Consider the following 17,387-nt stretch of genomic DNA (forward strand, 5'->3'; position numbering starts at 1 on the left):
TTCATCAGAATGCACTCCCAGGAATCCCAGGTCCACAATAAATGTTTGATTTGTTCGATAATGTCCATTTATATCCAAATAGTTACTTTTGTTAGCGCGTTTTGTAAACAAATCAAAACTCACGAAGCTCGTTCACTAGTTGCAGACCGTAGAAACTTGTCAAATGATGTATGGAAACAATCTTTAGGATGTTTTTAACACAAATCGTCAATTTTCCAACCGGAGAATTCCTTTGTCTTCAGAAAAGCAAATGAACGGGGGATACCTCTCATGTGAAATGCCTTTGACTGCTGCCAGACCTCTGACTCAATTCACTCTCATTCGGCCCCACTTCACAGTAGAAGCATCAAACAAGTTTCTAAAGACGATTGACATCTAGTGAAAGCCTTAGGAAGTGCAAGATGACCAATATCCCACTGTAACTTCAATAGGGTCTGAGTTGAAAATTGACCAACCCCAGATTTTCCACTTCCGGGTTGGATTTTTTTTCTCAGGTTTTTGCCTGCCATATGAGTTCTGTTATACTCACAGACATCATTCAAACATATGTAGAAACTTCAGTGTTTTCTATCCAATACTAATAATAATATGCATATATTAGCAACTGGGACTGAGGAGCAGGAAGTTTACTCTGGGCACCTCTGGACACCTTTTCATCCAAACTACTCAATACTGCCCCTGCAGCCACAAGAAGTTTTAAAGCATCGCTCAGTGCATATAGTTGATTTTATTAAAACACATAGGGTGGGTCTATAAATGGAAAATACACATTTAAAAAATAATGTAGACCAGTCGATTGATTGGAAGAATGGACAACTGCAATCACATGAGCACTATAGAAACTTCTCTTGGTAACTACAACCAAAAAGTCTACATTTCTTTAGATTTTTCCCAGACCTCAAAAGTGGTCTCATGGTTGAAGTTATATTGTGGACTTTGAACATACAATTTTGTTTTTTTATTCAAAAAGTGTTTTTTTATTTTATTTTTTAGCTTAAAACAAAACAGAGAACTGAATTTGGGGAAAAACTTAATGGTATCAGGCCCAAATAAATTACAGATTTTATAGGGCCCTATATAGGAAAGGACACTGATGGTTGAAGGATCTGTTACCATGCAATATATAAAAGGAAGATAGAAATGCTTTCAAAATCTGTAGACTTGTAGCCTATGTTTTGGCCTGACTTTTGCCATCAGAGAATCTCTAGAATATGCTCTTTGTTGGAAAGTCTTGATTCTCTCTCCGACGTTGATGATCTTTACCACAAACTTTGTGTGAACTGTTTGCAATAGGGGAGGGTTTAAATTGACTAGCAGTGATTTCTGATATAAATTCCAACGCTTCAAATAGACATTCAGATGTTGTAAATGGGTTAGCAATGGTATAATTGTAGTCAGAGCAATCACGCTGTGAGCCTTGTGGCCAGACTCCCTTCATCCTAAACAATACAGGTCAACTCCAGAACCACTGTTCATTGTGTGATGCACACTGCTCCACCCCAGCAGACAGTCACAAGACTGGACAGGGAGTGGCAGCAGCAAAGGAACCTTTAACTTTACTTTGGGCTTGTGTGTCAACATTCATGTTTCAGATGAATACAAGCTATGTGTAGTAGAATCGCCATGTTTATGAAGGAAGCACAAACATGTTAAGTATTCTATAATTTAGCGTAGGTAATTTAACCTAAGCTATTGTCATTGTAAACCAAAATACCATATTACTGTCATTTCATTAACAAGTAACGATTTCACAATCGCCTCATCTTTCAATAGACTGCTTCCTGTTTCCCCGATTTAAAGCCCCACTTTTCATTTCCTCCCCCCCACTAGATAACGTACTTCAGCCTATGGTACTTCAACAAGCAGAACCAGCAGCGTTGGATCGATCTGGAGAAGCCCCTGAAGAAGCAGCTGGACAAGTATGGCCTGGAGCCCACCGTCTACTTCGGCGTGGTCTTCTACGTGCCCACCGTAGGCCAACTGCAGCAGGAGATCACTAGGTCAGATATCCGCTTAACACAGTGAGACACCAGACACTCATTCAGGTTGCTTCTCATGCCAAAATGTTGTCTCCTTCATGTATTTCTTGGTTAACTCTAAGCCACACAGTTCCCACCAAATTGATTTAATCTATCCATTCCTATTGGATCAGTCAAAAGTAGTGGAATGTAATGCATGTGTATCCTTCATGCTACAGGATTTGCCATACTCCGTATGCCATAACACTTACTGAGCATTGAGCAACTCAGTCCAGTAACCACTGTTCTTTCTGTGTTGGCACCCACTACAGTATGACATCACATCTCTCACTGACTGATTTTTGAATGGAGGTGTCAAACCAAGTCATGTTTGTCTTCTGTCCACACCTTGAGATTAACCAACTTCCTCTACCTCCCTACAGATATCAGTATTATCTCCAGTTGAAGAAGGATGTTCTCGAAGGCCGAATCCCTTGCTCTATAGAACAGGCCATCCGCCTGGCTGGCTTGGCAGTGCAAGGTAATGTGAATACTGAACACGGGCTCTGAATGCAACAACGGGAAATTAAACTCCGTACACACTTATCTACTGATGGGGTGACTGAGGATCGCCACCTGTTCAAACTGTGGTGACAGGTCAGGTCCTGCCATAGGTGGCCACAGCAAGTGTTTTGCACCACACTCACACGCTGATGTCATGACCTGTTGTAAATTCCACTGCTCATGCTTTATTGAACCTAAAGCTGGTGACCGTACACCAATGCAACAGGAGAGAAGTTGTTAGAGTATGGTTTCGAGGATCATTACTGAATCTCAGCTCGGGACTCGTCAGATGTGTCATATGATTTCAAAGCATACCTAGGGAAAATAAAAATTTTAAACTTGAATATTTTAATTTGCTATTCAAGAGAACATCATTGATGTCTCATTGTACAAACGTAAGGCTATTTTCTACAATCCTAAGTAACCTTGTTTGTATAAAAGCTGAGTCGAGCACTTTATTTTGGGTTTATTGAGCTTTTCACAAGTCTGTTAATGTAGGACACAAGCAACATCAAGCCCAAACCAACTTATAAACTGGCCAGGCTCAGGGAGTGTAAACTCCCTTTGCATGAGTCTCCAGCTTGACATTTCTGGACTCCCACTTTTGCACAGCCAGAAGAATCTCAAACATTACTGGCAAAGTTATATCAGGCAGTGCAAGTTACTGGCCTAGGTGTTAACATTGCACAGCAACTGAGATCACTTACTGGTGCAACCCAGGTCCAAACTATTGCTGCCCAAACTGCATAGCAAGCTAGATCAAAATAGCATCCCAGTAATACTAAAAGCTTTAAGAAACCTCTATTTGTTGACTTAAAAAAGCCCTGCTAAGTTTGCTTTTGGTTTTTGCTTGGAAGATGTTGGTCTATTTTTACCTAGCTGCTGGGGTTAGGGTTTGTGGGGGCCTGGCCGGTAGAGCCGTAGCTAGCATGGCTAATGCCTGGGATACTGAACATAGCTGTGAACATAGCTGGCGTGCAGAAAGAGATTGCTGTTAACGTTGGACCACTACAGTTTCAGACGTTAAAGCAATCCCGTGTCATAACACACGGGTCCCCCTGCTTTTCTAAAATAAGCATCACACCATTCTGAAAATCCATGGACGCTTTGTCTGCCTCGTACTAACTGCAGAAATAGACACATTAGACTTTCACCTATTTTAAGGTTTTTACTTGTATTCACTGCTAGGAAAAATATTACTGTACTGTGTTATATGTATTCACCCAGTGTACTAAAATTGCGATTGTATTTTATTATTTTCTGTGTCAGCTGACTTCGGAGACTTCAATCGTTACGATTCGCAGGAGTTTCTTCAGAAGTTTGTGCTCTTTCCTATCGTAAGCCGTTTCTTTCTTTTCTCTATGGCTTTGCGTCTCAAAGTTCTTGTTTTACGATCTATAGTTTATTAATGTGCACAATGTAATCTAGATTTCCCCATCTATTCATAGGGCTGGATCCAGGATGAGAGAGTACTGGAAGAGGCCACTCAGAAAGTGGCTGTGCTTTACCAGAACTACAGGTGAGAAATCTTCAGATGTTCCCACATCAGATTTTCCATCTGTGGAAAAGAAGACATGCCTTATATTCTCCACAGGAACCCCCCTTCACATCTTCAGAGGCTGGCATTCGCAGGGCCTTTTAATTGAGTCCAGGTTCGATCCATGCAGTGGGACAGTCCATGGTGCTTCTTTCTCATCTGGCCTCAGCAGGCCGAAAATAAACCCATCTGACCAGGGGTCCTCAGCTCTAATTTACAGTCAGGCAGATGGATGAAAAGCCCCGAGCCGGGGCCGGCCTGGCACCAAGCCACCTCCAAGGCCAGCTGGTTTTCATTCCGTCCATCCCAACCTGCAGGTTTCCAGCCTTCTGCTCACTGGATAGATAGATGGAAAAAGCTGTTTTGGGCCCCAGCTACGGGGGGGGGTCCGTAGTTGAGGTGAGGAGTTGATGCTTGCCTCAATGTTGGTGTGTATGAAATGGTTTCACTGCTTTGTGTGTGTCAAACGAAGTGCAGTGACACAGATGAACAGAAGATGGAGATGATGGGGGATAGCACATAGCAGCAGCTGATCTTGCTGGAGGTTGAACTAGACTGACATTTTCAGTTTGAGAAGGGTTGTCAGGGCTCCAGACTGTGACCATTTGATGCATTTTGCTACCATTTGACTTGGCTGTGTGAGTAAATGTGGTTGCATGGGTACGAGCTGCACATTCTACATTTGTATTTATTATGCGTCCCCAGTATTTCCTGCCAAGGCAGCAGCTTCTCTTCCTGGGGTCTAGCAAAATTAAAGCAATTTTAAAAACATTACAATACATTTCACAGCACATTAGGTGTGTGCCCTCCGGCACAAAATCCATGTGTACATGTGTGTATTATGCGTATGTTATGGTGTATGTCTGTGTGGGTATCTCTTCACATACCACGCTGTTCCATAAGGTGTATTTTTATCTGTTTTTGCATGGGTGCTAGTAGTTTAAACAGACGGTGCATTCAACATGTCTATACTTTTCACAAGTACAAGAAGTGATGAAGTCGATCTCTCCTTTACTTTGAGCCAGGAGAGATTGACATGCATATTGATGTTAGCTTTATTCTGGACAGACCTCTCCCGATCAATAAGTTTTGACCATGACAGTTTACAATCCAGGGTTACTCCAAGTAGTTTAGTCCCCTTAACTCGCTCAATTTCCACATTATTCATTACAAGGTCTAGTTGAGGTTTAGTGAATAATTTGTCACATGCAATGCTTCCCCCCCTCCCCCCCAGGAGGCTGTTTGAGTGGTCTGATCCATTGTGGAGGCTGTGGGGATTACAGTCCATCAGTCTAAGAAATGTGATACTGAAACTGTATATGGTTATATTACATAAGAACAATTGTGCAAAACAAATAAAAAATATATTATTTTATAACCAATGCGTTTTCTCCCGCGGATAGTCGTCATTGTCCGCTGTTTTGAAACGCATTAGTGCACTCAATTAGCGCCTTTTCCTAGACCATGTTGCAATGTGCATAATAGCAAAGTTAACCAGCATATTGGTGTTGAACAATGCGGCAGAGGCAGCAACGGAGTTAGGAGGCAAGAAAACAGCCCTTTAACTTTTTTTTAGGCATCTGTTTGTCTAAACAAGTGAGGAGAGAGGAAACCCCAACCTAATTAGGTCTATAATCAATAGCCTAACTGATAAATGTGCCTGCCTTTATAAATCGTCCATATTACACTACCGTTCAAAAGTCCAGTGTCTGTTCTCCATCTTAATATTTTCTTTTTATTAGCCAGTCTGAGATATGGCTTTTTTTTTCAACTCTGCCTAGAAGGGAAATTCCTGATTTTGAAATGCAATCAAGAATTTTAGTTTTCAAATAACAAAGCGACCATTAAATAATTCACGTAAACAATAATTAGGCCTAAACTATTCCATTTCGCAAATTGCATTCACCAATGAATGCGACTGTTTTTAGTCATTGTTGTAATAAAGGCTTTACAAAAACAAACATGTTACAACGGACTCTCTGGTAGGCTTGCAATGTATTTTGTGTTTACATTGTTCCAAACGGTCAGTAAAAGGATATTCTAATCTAACAGCACATGTTTGGCACACATAATATGCTTGCGCTTTACCTTATTTTTGTTCTTGAACGCCAATATTTTCGACAACTAGTGAAATTTATTCCACACACCTGACTTCCCCTTTACATTCTGATTAACCAGTAAACTTTCCCCGTTTTGTTTTTGTCACGTCTTCTGGATAAATTCTGCTGTCACATGTGTAACGATGTTGAGTTTGTTTATTGATGTGATTATGATATGCAATAGGTCAGGCCGTATTGGTCACGTGCATGCAATGCGTACATGTGTCACACAAATGGAGCAAGGGATGAGGGAAATGGGAATGTTTTTCCTAAACTTTTCAGTCAGAAATTGCTGTCATTTATGTTGCCACTTCAGCAACTAAGTCAGCAACCAACCGATTGGTTCGAAAGAGCAGACAACTCTTGGTCAAATAATATTGTTTTTTGTCGGGGACGGCCCCAATCCTTGTGGTTCCTGTAATGAAAGTATCTGTGCCTGTACTGATGGAGCTTGCTGCTGTGAAGAGCGAGTGACTCACTCCCTCTCCACGTGCTCAGATTGTAGGCAATATCATTTAACTCAATTGCGGGAAAAATACAACCTTGGAAGCAACTACTTTCGTCACTGTTGAAGAGTTTCTCAGCTTTCTGTAGGCATATTTTTTTTCTGATAATGGAGCTCTATAGAAACTATTTTACAACCAAAATATTTGATATGGCTTTGAGATATGCAGCACAAGACATGTGCATTGTCCATTGTAAGTTCATGGGACTCCATTGAGTAGAAGGCTACCACAGTAATGTTTTGTTTTACATAAAAAAAAGCTTTTAGATTAATACGTGGCTTACATCAGTGGCTATTATGTTTAGAGTTAGCGATCTAACTAATGTGTTTGTAGTTTCCACATTCAGTTAGTCAATAAGCCCCCCAAAAGTTAGTAGATGTAGACAAATGTATCTTTATTGAACAAAAGACAGGGTTCAGTAATTGGCCCACTGTGTCACCATCAGGAGTAATTGGGCACATTGCCCTAAGATGAATTACTTCTGTACTGTTTACCACACTTGCCAAATATCAGAACTCAAAATTTAAACTGATCATGCAGTGTAATATCCGTTTGATGTATTTTGAAGGATGTTTACAACTTTCAAATGTATTTATTCTAAAGCACCACTGGTCCGATCGATTTTTCAAGACTTTTGCTCAAACCATATGTTTGCTATTAGCCAATGAGTGTGCATGAATTATTATATATTTTTTTTCAACAGCACCACCATGGAGCCAAACTGAACCATACTTAACAGGTTAACCAGGCTCATATCCCTGAGCATTTGTGCCAAATTGCATCACTCTGAGTCAATCCGATCAAGCGATTTATAAACGTGCCCAATATAGCGCTACTGTGTGGTTGAGCTGAATGTGCTTAGATATGTTGAGTCTTGACAGTGTTTGATGTGTACCAAATTTAGTTACAATGTGAATATCTGTGTCGGAGTTAAATGCATTTTTGCCAGACCACGCCCACGTGATTTCTTTATTGGTCAGTAGCCAATGCTTGAGACGCTATCCTGGAAAAAAAACTAATTTGTGACAGCTTGCTTGCTCCATTGATGCCATGTTTTGTGCAGATCAGTCATTTGGTGCCAGATAAGTAGTGTTTTAAGTTAACTGTTTTTCTCACAATTCTAAATGGCAGAAAATCCATCATGGTGGACCTTATGGGTCCTTGAAGCACACTTGTTCCTTGTGTGGAGAGGGACCTATCTACGGAATGTCAGGACTCTAGCTCAAACAGGATGAGGGGTGTGCGATTTTAAAATTTTGCATATTCAATCACTTGTTAGTGCCACCATGTGGCCATATGGCATTGCATGATAGTGTGGCCCTTGCTCCTTTACCATCATGCAAAGTTGCAATCTCCTGACCTCGGCCTTACCATCTCACAAGAATATGCATTTTTATCACCAATCGGCAGAAATACAATAAATACAATAGGGTTTCACCAGCTACGATGCTGAAACGCTCAAAATGATGGGGCCCTATTTTAACAGTAATATAACGATAACATAATTATCATCCCAAAATTAGCTGGAATCATGCATTACTCCTGCATAGACATGTTAGATGAAACAAATTATTTCTTGAATAAAATCTCAAACAGTAGTCTAGTACACCTTTTTAATAAAGCACTTTGAATGACTTAATAAGAGGATTCCTTATTTCTTCTATTGTGTCACGGAGTGAAATCATGGGTTGGTGCCACCAACTGAAAGAGTTAGTGGCACCAGTGCCAACAGGGGAAAATGTTAGTCTGGAGCCCTGGGTGTCATGTCATGAATCTTGTTTCGGAATGTGACCTAAGTATGTGTGGGTTTGTCTGTGTACTCTGTCTGTGCTGGTTAATGGATGTTGGTGTCTCCATTTGTGTCTGTCTGCTTTGGACATGTGTATTGTTTGTTAACTTATATTGCTGTGTGTGTTTCTCTCAGGGGGTTGCCTGCCCCAGAGGCTGAGATGTTGTACATGCAGGAGGTGGAGAAGATGGAGGGCTATGGCCAGGAGAGTACCCCAGCCAAGGTGAACACAGCTACACCAACCTACAGTACCTGCTCCACCAAAGCCTTACTGCACTACTACATTGCTATCCAGTCCTATTGACTTTCTATCAATACCTCTATTGTTCAACATGATGTATGTGTGATGACATGAATCAAGGGACAGATGGTTTTTCAGTTCAAAATTCAGCAGATGCAGGTGCTGATCTTCTGGAATATATTCATAGAAGTATAAATATAGACCCCCGCCCCCAGCACAGAGGACAAAAAAGCCCAGTGAGGTCCACATTTTTCATTAGCTATAGTTCTTCCATTTAATCCTCTTCTCTCTTCCCATCCCCCACAGGACAGCCAAGGCACTGATATCCTCCTTGGGGCCTGTCTGGACGGCATTTTTGTCAAGCACAAAAACGGCAGGCCACCCCTTGTATTCAAGTAAGACAGGAAAGAATTGAGTTTATTTTTATATGTGTTTTTTTACAGTATTTCCCCAGGCCTGCAATATGTTCTACTTCGAAATATGAGCTGTCTGAATAAAATCCTGTCTGCAATTTGTGTACATGAAGCAGTAATTGTGTTAGATCCAATGACTCAGCATATTGAGTCTGGTTCAGTCCGCAGCTAGCTACTATTCTTAGATGGCATGGTCGTCTCTGGCTATTTTGGATCAGATGGTATGTTCTATAGTTGGGGTCAGGGATTTTTTTTTCTGACCATGTGACCTGGCAAGGAGAAACTCTAGGCCTCTGATCAGGTCACATGACTTCAATTTTACCCCGAGGGAAGTCTCATTTTGTGTAGAATATCCCAGTCCAAATGCTACTGAGAGTGTAGAATGTAAACACTTCTCTAACTATTGACTCAGATATGGTTTCTGTTAACGTCACTCCCCTCCCACAGCAGGCTGCAGAAACTGAGGTTTTGTGACCACTGACACTGCCTCATGCTCCCGTGTTTTAATGTACTGTGTAGGTGGAATGAAATTAACAACATGACTCACAATAAGTCCTTCTTTGCCCTGGAGCTGACCAACAAAGAGGAGAGCGTGCAGTTCCAGACCGTGAGTCTCAAACCACCACCACCACGCACCGCAATTATCCTCTTCCCATTATACACATTGTCCCACACATGCACTGGCGTTCTATGCTCTCACAGTGCATGCTGTGTGAATGTGTATTGACCTTTTCTAGATAAACATGTGATCTTGTGTATGTGTACTTGTATCGCGGTAACTATGCCACATGCGTATAGAGTCAACAACCGCTGGCTAAAGCCCCATGCAGTTCTATTTGAGTAGGTGAATGAATAGAACACCACCACCAGTGTACTGAATGTCTAACACTGTGGATGTTTACTTTTCCCTCTACAGGAAGACCTGGAAACCTCCAAATATGTGTGCCGGATGTGTCTGGCCAGGCACAAGTTTTATAAGATTAACAAGAGCAGCCTGTAAGTGTCTCTCTTAAGGAATCTAGCCCTGTTCCTGTGTGTGTGTTCTCTCCTCATTCCTGTCCCCTCTCCTCCTCTCTCCAGAGAGGAGTCTGACCCCCCTTCGCCTTCTGAGGGCTCCCAGAAGTCCATTCTCACTCTTTCCTTTCCTCGCTTTCCTTTTCTGCCTTCTAACAAGGGGTGAGCAATGCTGTCCAATCTTAAGAAAATGAGTTCTCTTCTGGATATTGTTTATATCTTTCACTGCGATAAAGGGAGATTTAATTTAACAGAGAAGAGGTGATCTGAGCTATTCAGCCTCCTTAAAACTACCCCCCCCCCCCCCCCGAGTCTCTTTCAACTTGAAAGAGAGCCTTTTTGTTTTTACTACCTGTGTTTTGTTTTTGTGTTCCTGTTCTCAGCCAAACCCAGCCAACCGCTGTGAACCCAGTGAGACGCCGGTCCTCCACCAGGATGTCTCTGGTATGCTGCCAGTGAACTGCACACACACACACACACTTTCCCTCTAAGCTATGGCCGGTGGAGCGCAGAACATGACAAACCTCAGACTCTGGCCAGTGCTTCAGCAGACTATTAGATTTGTGTGGAATTCCATGTTCCATGTTGTTGCGCTGCGTGAAGATCAAGTGTGCAGTAACTAAATTGTGTTGTTGGTTGGTCTCTCTCTCTCTCTCTCTATGCAGCCAAAGCCCCCGCCCTACATGTTGCCCCCGCCACAGATGCACTACAATGGTCACTTCACTGAGCCTTACACATCCTCACAAGGTACTTATAGAGTTAGGCCTGCCCTTACCAGGATCACTGGTGTTTCAACCACCATCATGCACCTATCTGAGCCCTAATGACCAAAGAGAGGAAGGTGAATGTCCGCTCACTGCTTAGTCATGCAACAATGCTTAGATTAAAGGGTCTGTTCTTCCTATGCCTGTTGTTCTCAAATACCTTGTCTTTGTCCTTTCTCTCAGACAACCTGTACATGAACAGTCAGCACGGCTACTACTACCACTCTCAGACCAGCCTGGACCGCTCACCACTCGAGTACGGCAACAGCGGCGGTGGGAACGGGCGGCTGCGTAACGGCAGCGTGTACAGCGCCCACAGCACCAGCTCCCTCACCAACCCCCAGCACTACATGCAGCCCTCGCCCATGTCTTCCAACCCCTCCATCACAGGAAGTGACATCACCCGCCCCGACTACGTGCCCTCACACCGCCACAGCGCACTCATCCCCCCCTCTTACCGTGCCACCCCGGACTACGAGACGGTCATGAGGCAGAAGAACCGGGGAGGTGGAGGAGGGATGGTGCATGGCCACGAGCACCGCCAGAGCCACTCCATGAGGAACCTGAACATTGGGAACTCGTATGCCTACAGCAGGCCGGACCCCCTGGTCTACAGCCAGCCGGAGATCAGAGGAGAGCATGGTGGAGGAGGAGCGCACCACCACTACCCTTTCCACCTCAACTCCAGCTTCCACAGCCCCTCGCCGTACCCCTACCCCACGGAGAGGAGGCCTGTGGTGGGGGCGGTTAGTGTGCCCGAGCTGACAAACGTCCAGCTGCAGCAGGCGCAGGAGTATCCTGCAGCCAATATCATGAGGACCCAAGTGTACCGCCCTCCACCCCCCTACCCATACGGCGCCCACCCACGGCCCGCCAACAGCACGCCGGACCTGTCTCGCCACCTGTATGTGAGCAGCAGCAACCCGGACCTGATCATTACGCGGCGCGTGCACCACTCGGTCCAGACCTTCCAGGAGGACAGTTTGCCTGTAGCCCACTCCCTGCAGGAGGTATCTGAGCCCCTGTTCCTGGCTGGACCCCCACAACACCACCCCCACCAACACAACGCACACAAACGCAACTCCATCGAGATTGCTGGCCTGGCTTACAGCCTGGAGGGTATGAGGGTCAAGGAAAGGACTGTATCTGCCTCAGCCGCAGACAGCCCCCATCTGGTCCCTCATGGCTCCTCAGGCTCCCAGCTCAACGTGTTCCTGGAGCGGACCAAGTCAGAGGACGGGGGGGAGGGGAAAGAGGACGTTCGCTACGGCCACAAGAAGTCCCTGTCAGACGCCACCATGCTGGTGCACAGCAGCGAGGAAGAGGAGTTCGAGGATGAGAGCGGACGCCACACACCCCAATCCCACGATGCACTATTGTCCGGGCCTGACCCGCAGCAGCTTCTAACCAATCTGGGACAGATTCCCCTGGAGCCCCCGCCCGCATATCCCATTGGATCCTTCCTTGACCCTGTCCTGTCTGGTCTCCCGGCCTATCAGGTGCACCCACTGATCCAGGAGGCAGAGTCACTGTACCTGTTTGAGGGCGGACAGACTGGCAGGATGGTGCCCTCGATGTCGGATAGTGACATCAGTGGGCAGAACAAACCGAAGACCAAGAAGGATTTCATCAAGAAGAGGCCTGTGTCAGACGTTCCTGCTGGGAAGAAACCCATTGATGGCCTGCCTCCTGCCGTGAGTCATGCACCCTCTCCTCTGCCATAGTAGCCCCAGTCTCCACTGCCTTACTCGCTGCCCAAACATGCCTGTGTATTTAGAATTGTTTTTTAAAAGCAAATTTGACTACTAAGTTTGACTAGACGTGTCAGTGTGTCTTTCATTGTTCAAGGAACAGCCCAATCTCATTGTCTTGGAGACTATTTTTAATTTCTGTCAGTTAATTAAGATACATTTTTCCTCTTAGCTAAAATGTCTCACATTCCCATCACGGACTGTCACACAACACAATAGTGGAATATACCAAAGGCCAGAAGTTGGCCATGTTCATTTCAACCTCCCGAGTGGCGCAGTGGTCTAAGGCACTGCATCTCAGTGCTAGAGGTGTCACTACAGACCTTGGTTTGATTCCAGGCTGTATCACAACCGGCTGTGATTGGGACTGCCGTAGGGCGATGCACAATTGGCCCAGCGTCGTCCAGATTAGGGTTTGGCTGGAGTAGACAGTCATTGTAAATAATAATTTGTTCTTAACTGACTTGCCTAGTTAAATACATTTAAAAAACAAACTCTATCTGTTGGTCAGGTGACTAAACCTGTGACATCACAATCACTCCTAAACTCACTGAACCACCAATGCATGGGTATTTTGTGTAGTTTCATGGTGGTTGGGAGACCGATTCACAATGACACCTTGTGCACCTGTAACTGAAAGGAATGTTGCAAGGCGACCTCAGTAGCTGGTTCGGTCGCATTCCATGGGAAAATACGGCACCAAACTAGGCTGAGCCATAACTGCCCCTCCCCTAACTTCGTTAGACATTCGGTCAACCTCAGCCATACTCACTCTTTCTCTCTCCCCTCTACCTCTCTCTCTGTCCTCCGTCACAACAGGGCATGAAGAAGCGGGCTGAGCTGAAGAAGATGGGTCCCCTGAAGGTGGCGGCCCTCAACGGCCTGACCCTGTCCAGGCTGCCCATGCACGAGGGAGGCAAGGACCAACCTGAGAAGGCCTCCAACGACGAGAGGGTAGGCACTGGCAGTGGGCAATGCTCTAGTTTAAAGGTGCCCACCAGGGAGCAATGCGTCCCCTAATTCAGAGTAATTCCTGCACTAGAGCAAAATAGTTACGTTTCCACCTCAGAAGAATGACACAGGCTACTTATACATATTTACGAATTGGGGGTAGGATTGGACATTGTGGTGAATTCCACATTGAGTGGAGAAAGATCAACAAATGGGGAACTGACAGCTGTCAGTGTAGCTAGCTAGTATGCTAACCTTATCTAGCTAGCTAATGTTATCTGTTGCCGTTTTAGTTTTTTTGATACACAATATTCAAAAGATTAGCTAGCTGCATTGGCTGGTTCTGGTGCTGGATTTGTCATAAGCATTTTGGGAAAACTTTTCCACAGATGGAAATCAGTATCTTTGACTTTGCCGTCTATTGTTATCTCAAGTTTTTCATCTTCAATAAGCCATGCATTTTTCTACATTGTAATGGGCACAGTGCAGCCTTTTGGTAGGTAGGCTGCTGGCAGGCTTCCTTCGGCTGCAGTACAGCAAAGCCAGTCAGCCCGTGCTTATGGTCCTCACAGGGGAAGTGAAATGATAGGCTACAGCAGTGGTCACCAACCGGTCGATCACGATCGAAAGGTCGATCTCCTAGGCAATCCTAGTCGATCGCCAAACATTTCCGTAAACACTCAACGATAAAGCCTTGCATTCGTGTTTTTATTTATTTGTTTTGCGGTAGGTGCACCTGATTCAGCTGCCAGACGCGCCGGGTAGGCTAAGTGTTCCCATTTCATGTGTCTGAAAGTACAACCTCTACCTTCCCAGAGGGCCTGGAGAGCAAATCAAGTGCACAATAGGCCTACAACTGGCCAATCGGATGGCTCAGATTACAATGTCTGCAGTAACATAGGAGGTGTAAACGAAAGTTAAGGCATAGTCAACTAGAGTGAAACTGTCAACGAATAAAGCAAAGAGCTGTTGTTTCTATGAGTGATTTCACGTTTAAGTTCTTACTCAGCACTGTCAACACTTAATTCAACACTTTTATAAGCCATAAAATGTGTGTTCTTCCTACTTCCATTGGCGCTACAACCAGCACTGCAGCTGTAATGAATGAGTAGGAAAGTGTATTGATAAGTTTGTTATTATCTTTTTAATATCTAGAAATATTTCACTTTCACTGTTCATAGGAGTAGCAACATGAATTTGTGCATGAGGCAGAAATAATGCGGTGTGACTCGAGTTTCACTATCAGCTGGAAGACGGTGTCCTTTTTTGGTCAGTGTCAGTAGAGGAAAGGACGGACGGTGAGAGGCGGACCCTCAGTCTGCTACTCTCTCCCCTTCCGCTGACACTGACCATCAGATGCAGGGACCATCAGCCCAGTAAAATAAAAAGCTAATTATTTAAATGTATGCTCACTCAGCTGTGCCTCAAGTAATACAAAAACCGAAAATGGTCCGAACAACAAGCATAGCCAAAATGCATTGATGATATATTGGGCCTATAGCCTACTGCAAAAACCTCATTGCTACGGTATTGTTTTTAATAGGTGAATCTTGCATAGGCTTTAAAAAAATCAGACCAGTAGATCTCAGCTTGCAATTTTTTTATTTTATTTTTTTAAATAAAATGTACCCCCTTCTCCCCATTTTCGTGGTATCCAATTGTTAGTAGTTACTATCTTGTCTCATCGCTACAACTCCCGTACGGGCTCGGGAGAGACGAAGGTCGAAAGCCATGCGTCCTCCGAAACACAACCCAACCAAGCCGCACTGTCATGAGTACAAAACATTAGGAACACCTTCATTTGCCCTCAGAACAGACTTAATTTGTTGGGGCATGGTGTTGAAAGCATTGCAGTTCTTGACACCTACTACCATACCAAAGGCACTTAAATATTTTGTCTTGCCCATTCACACACTGAAGGGCTCGCATACACAATCCGTATCTCAATTGTCTCGAGGCTTATCGTTCTTTAGGCTTATCGTTCTTTAGCCTGTCCTCCCTTTCATCTACACTGATTGAAGTGCATTTAACAGATGACATCAATAAGGGATCATAGCTTTCACCTGGGCAGTCTGTTGTGGAAAGAGCCGGTGTTCCTAATGTTTTGTACTCTGTGTGTATATTAATATTTAATACAGACTAATGCAGAAATAAGTGAAATTGACTTATTATCCAATGGATAACAAGTTTTCACCCCCTATAGCTCAGTGTAGGCTAAGAAGAAAAGCTATTTGGCTCAGTCGCGACTCTGAACTTTGCAGGTGTTTCTGATTTAAATAACAATGCCATGCTTGTAGGTGGGAACATTAGAAATAAAACCCAGCCCTTAAAGAAACAGACATGGCTCCTCACTGCCCTACATTTGCATAGTTTACTTGGGATGTGTAAGTGGTTTTGATTACCAGGTGATCAAGCAGGCAGAGTAAATGTTGTCTAAAAGAATTGCTGTTGGGAGTTTTCTAACATCTATTGTAAATCCATGTCACCTGTATTCAAAGGGTTGTGTTTTACATCATGCGTTGTATAAGACTTTATTTATGGAGATCCAAACAGTACCGTAGTTTAAACAGAACAAAGGGTTGTGTTTTACATCATGCGTTGTATAAGACTTTATTTATGGAGATCCAAACAGTACCGTAGTTTAAACAGAACAAAGGGTTGTGTTTTACATCATGCGTTGTATAAGACTTTATTTATGGAGATCCAAACAGTACCGGAGTTTAAACAGAACAAAGGCGTTGAGTGATACTGGTGACGTAAATAAATAGAGCAGGTCTACCAAGTAAATGCTGATGTTTATCTGTTTTAGTAGAAACTCCTGCACGTGTTAGTGTATCTTAAGTAATATGTACTGTAGGGCTTAATCACATTTCACCAATGGCTGATATGTTTCCTTCTTATGCACAACATATACTGCTACTACATGTTTCTAACCATCAGGAAAATGTACTTTCTTATTGCACACACAAAGCTATAGCTTTTCAACTCTATACCCATTTCATGTCTAGAAGCTGATCAATCCAATGTGTCTTACTCTGTTTCTCTCAGTGTAAGGTGCTGGAGCAGCGCATGGAGCAGGGCATGGTGTTCACAGAGTACGAGCAGGTGGCCAAGCGGCGTCCGACAGGCGACTGCAGCATCGCCCAGCTGCCAGAGAGCGGCGAGAGGAATCGCTTCCAGGATGTGCTGCCTTACGACGACACGCGTGTGGAGCTGGTGCCCACCAAGGAGAACAACACAGGCTACATCAACGCCTCGCACATCAGGGTAATGTTACAGACTACATACACCATATGCTTAAATATATTCTCTAAATTTTTTATTTCAAACAGGATTTTGACCTTTATCGCAATGTAATATAAACTGTGTCTCATAAAAACAAATGTGAACGCACAAACCTAAACCATATAAGTTAAGAGCAACTTGGTCGAAAAGCCAAAATAGCTTTTTAATATGTCTTCAATATTTTCCATGTAGAGTACATTACCCAGTGATAAATCTGGAAATAGTGAATCCCATGGAGAAAGAACAGAAGCATAATCTTGAACTTTGAAAGCATTATCCCATTACTGTAATAAATGAATCAATATAGAGTTTATTTTTATATTAACATCCAGAAAGAAAAAGATGAACTTAGGCTAAAGTTGAAAGTAGAAAACATCCCACATAGGTCAATATGAAAGTAGAGGTGTGAGGCCTACGATTGGTTTTGTGCCATAGCCCTTCAGTCCTGGCTCTGGGGTAATTCTCTTCTTATTATCCATTCTTGTACCAGGTGTAGGTGGCGTTGGTAATGTCAG

The 17,387-nt window shown here is 43.7% G+C and overlaps 1 protein-coding gene across 1 annotated transcript in view; it reads left to right on the forward strand.

Moving 5' to 3' along the window:
* The window catches only part of ptpn21 (protein tyrosine phosphatase non-receptor type 21), a 30,276-nt gene that overhangs the window by 4,279 nt on the left and 8,610 nt on the right, over positions 1-17,387 (forward strand). Inside the window, exons 3-15 of the mRNA XM_064927952.1 lie at positions 1,831-2,000; positions 2,402-2,499; positions 3,792-3,859; positions 3,971-4,041; positions 8,589-8,676; positions 9,001-9,089; positions 9,627-9,714; positions 10,024-10,103; positions 10,505-10,565; positions 10,787-10,868; positions 11,069-12,579; positions 13,456-13,590; positions 16,636-16,854. Of these exons, the coding sequence (XP_064784024.1) occupies positions 1,831-2,000; positions 2,402-2,499; positions 3,792-3,859; positions 3,971-4,041; positions 8,589-8,676; positions 9,001-9,089; positions 9,627-9,714; positions 10,024-10,103; positions 10,505-10,565; positions 10,787-10,868; positions 11,069-12,579; positions 13,456-13,590; positions 16,636-16,854 (2,760 nt within the window). The remainder of the gene's footprint in view (positions 1-1,830; positions 2,001-2,401; positions 2,500-3,791; positions 3,860-3,970; positions 4,042-8,588; positions 8,677-9,000; positions 9,090-9,626; positions 9,715-10,023; positions 10,104-10,504; positions 10,566-10,786; positions 10,869-11,068; positions 12,580-13,455; positions 13,591-16,635; positions 16,855-17,387) is intronic.

Source organism: Oncorhynchus masou, chromosome 21 (genome assembly GCF_036934945.1).
Source record: "Oncorhynchus masou masou isolate Uvic2021 chromosome 21, UVic_Omas_1.1, whole genome shotgun sequence".
Lineage (NCBI taxonomy): Eukaryota > Metazoa > Chordata > Actinopteri > Salmoniformes > Salmonidae > Oncorhynchus > Oncorhynchus masou.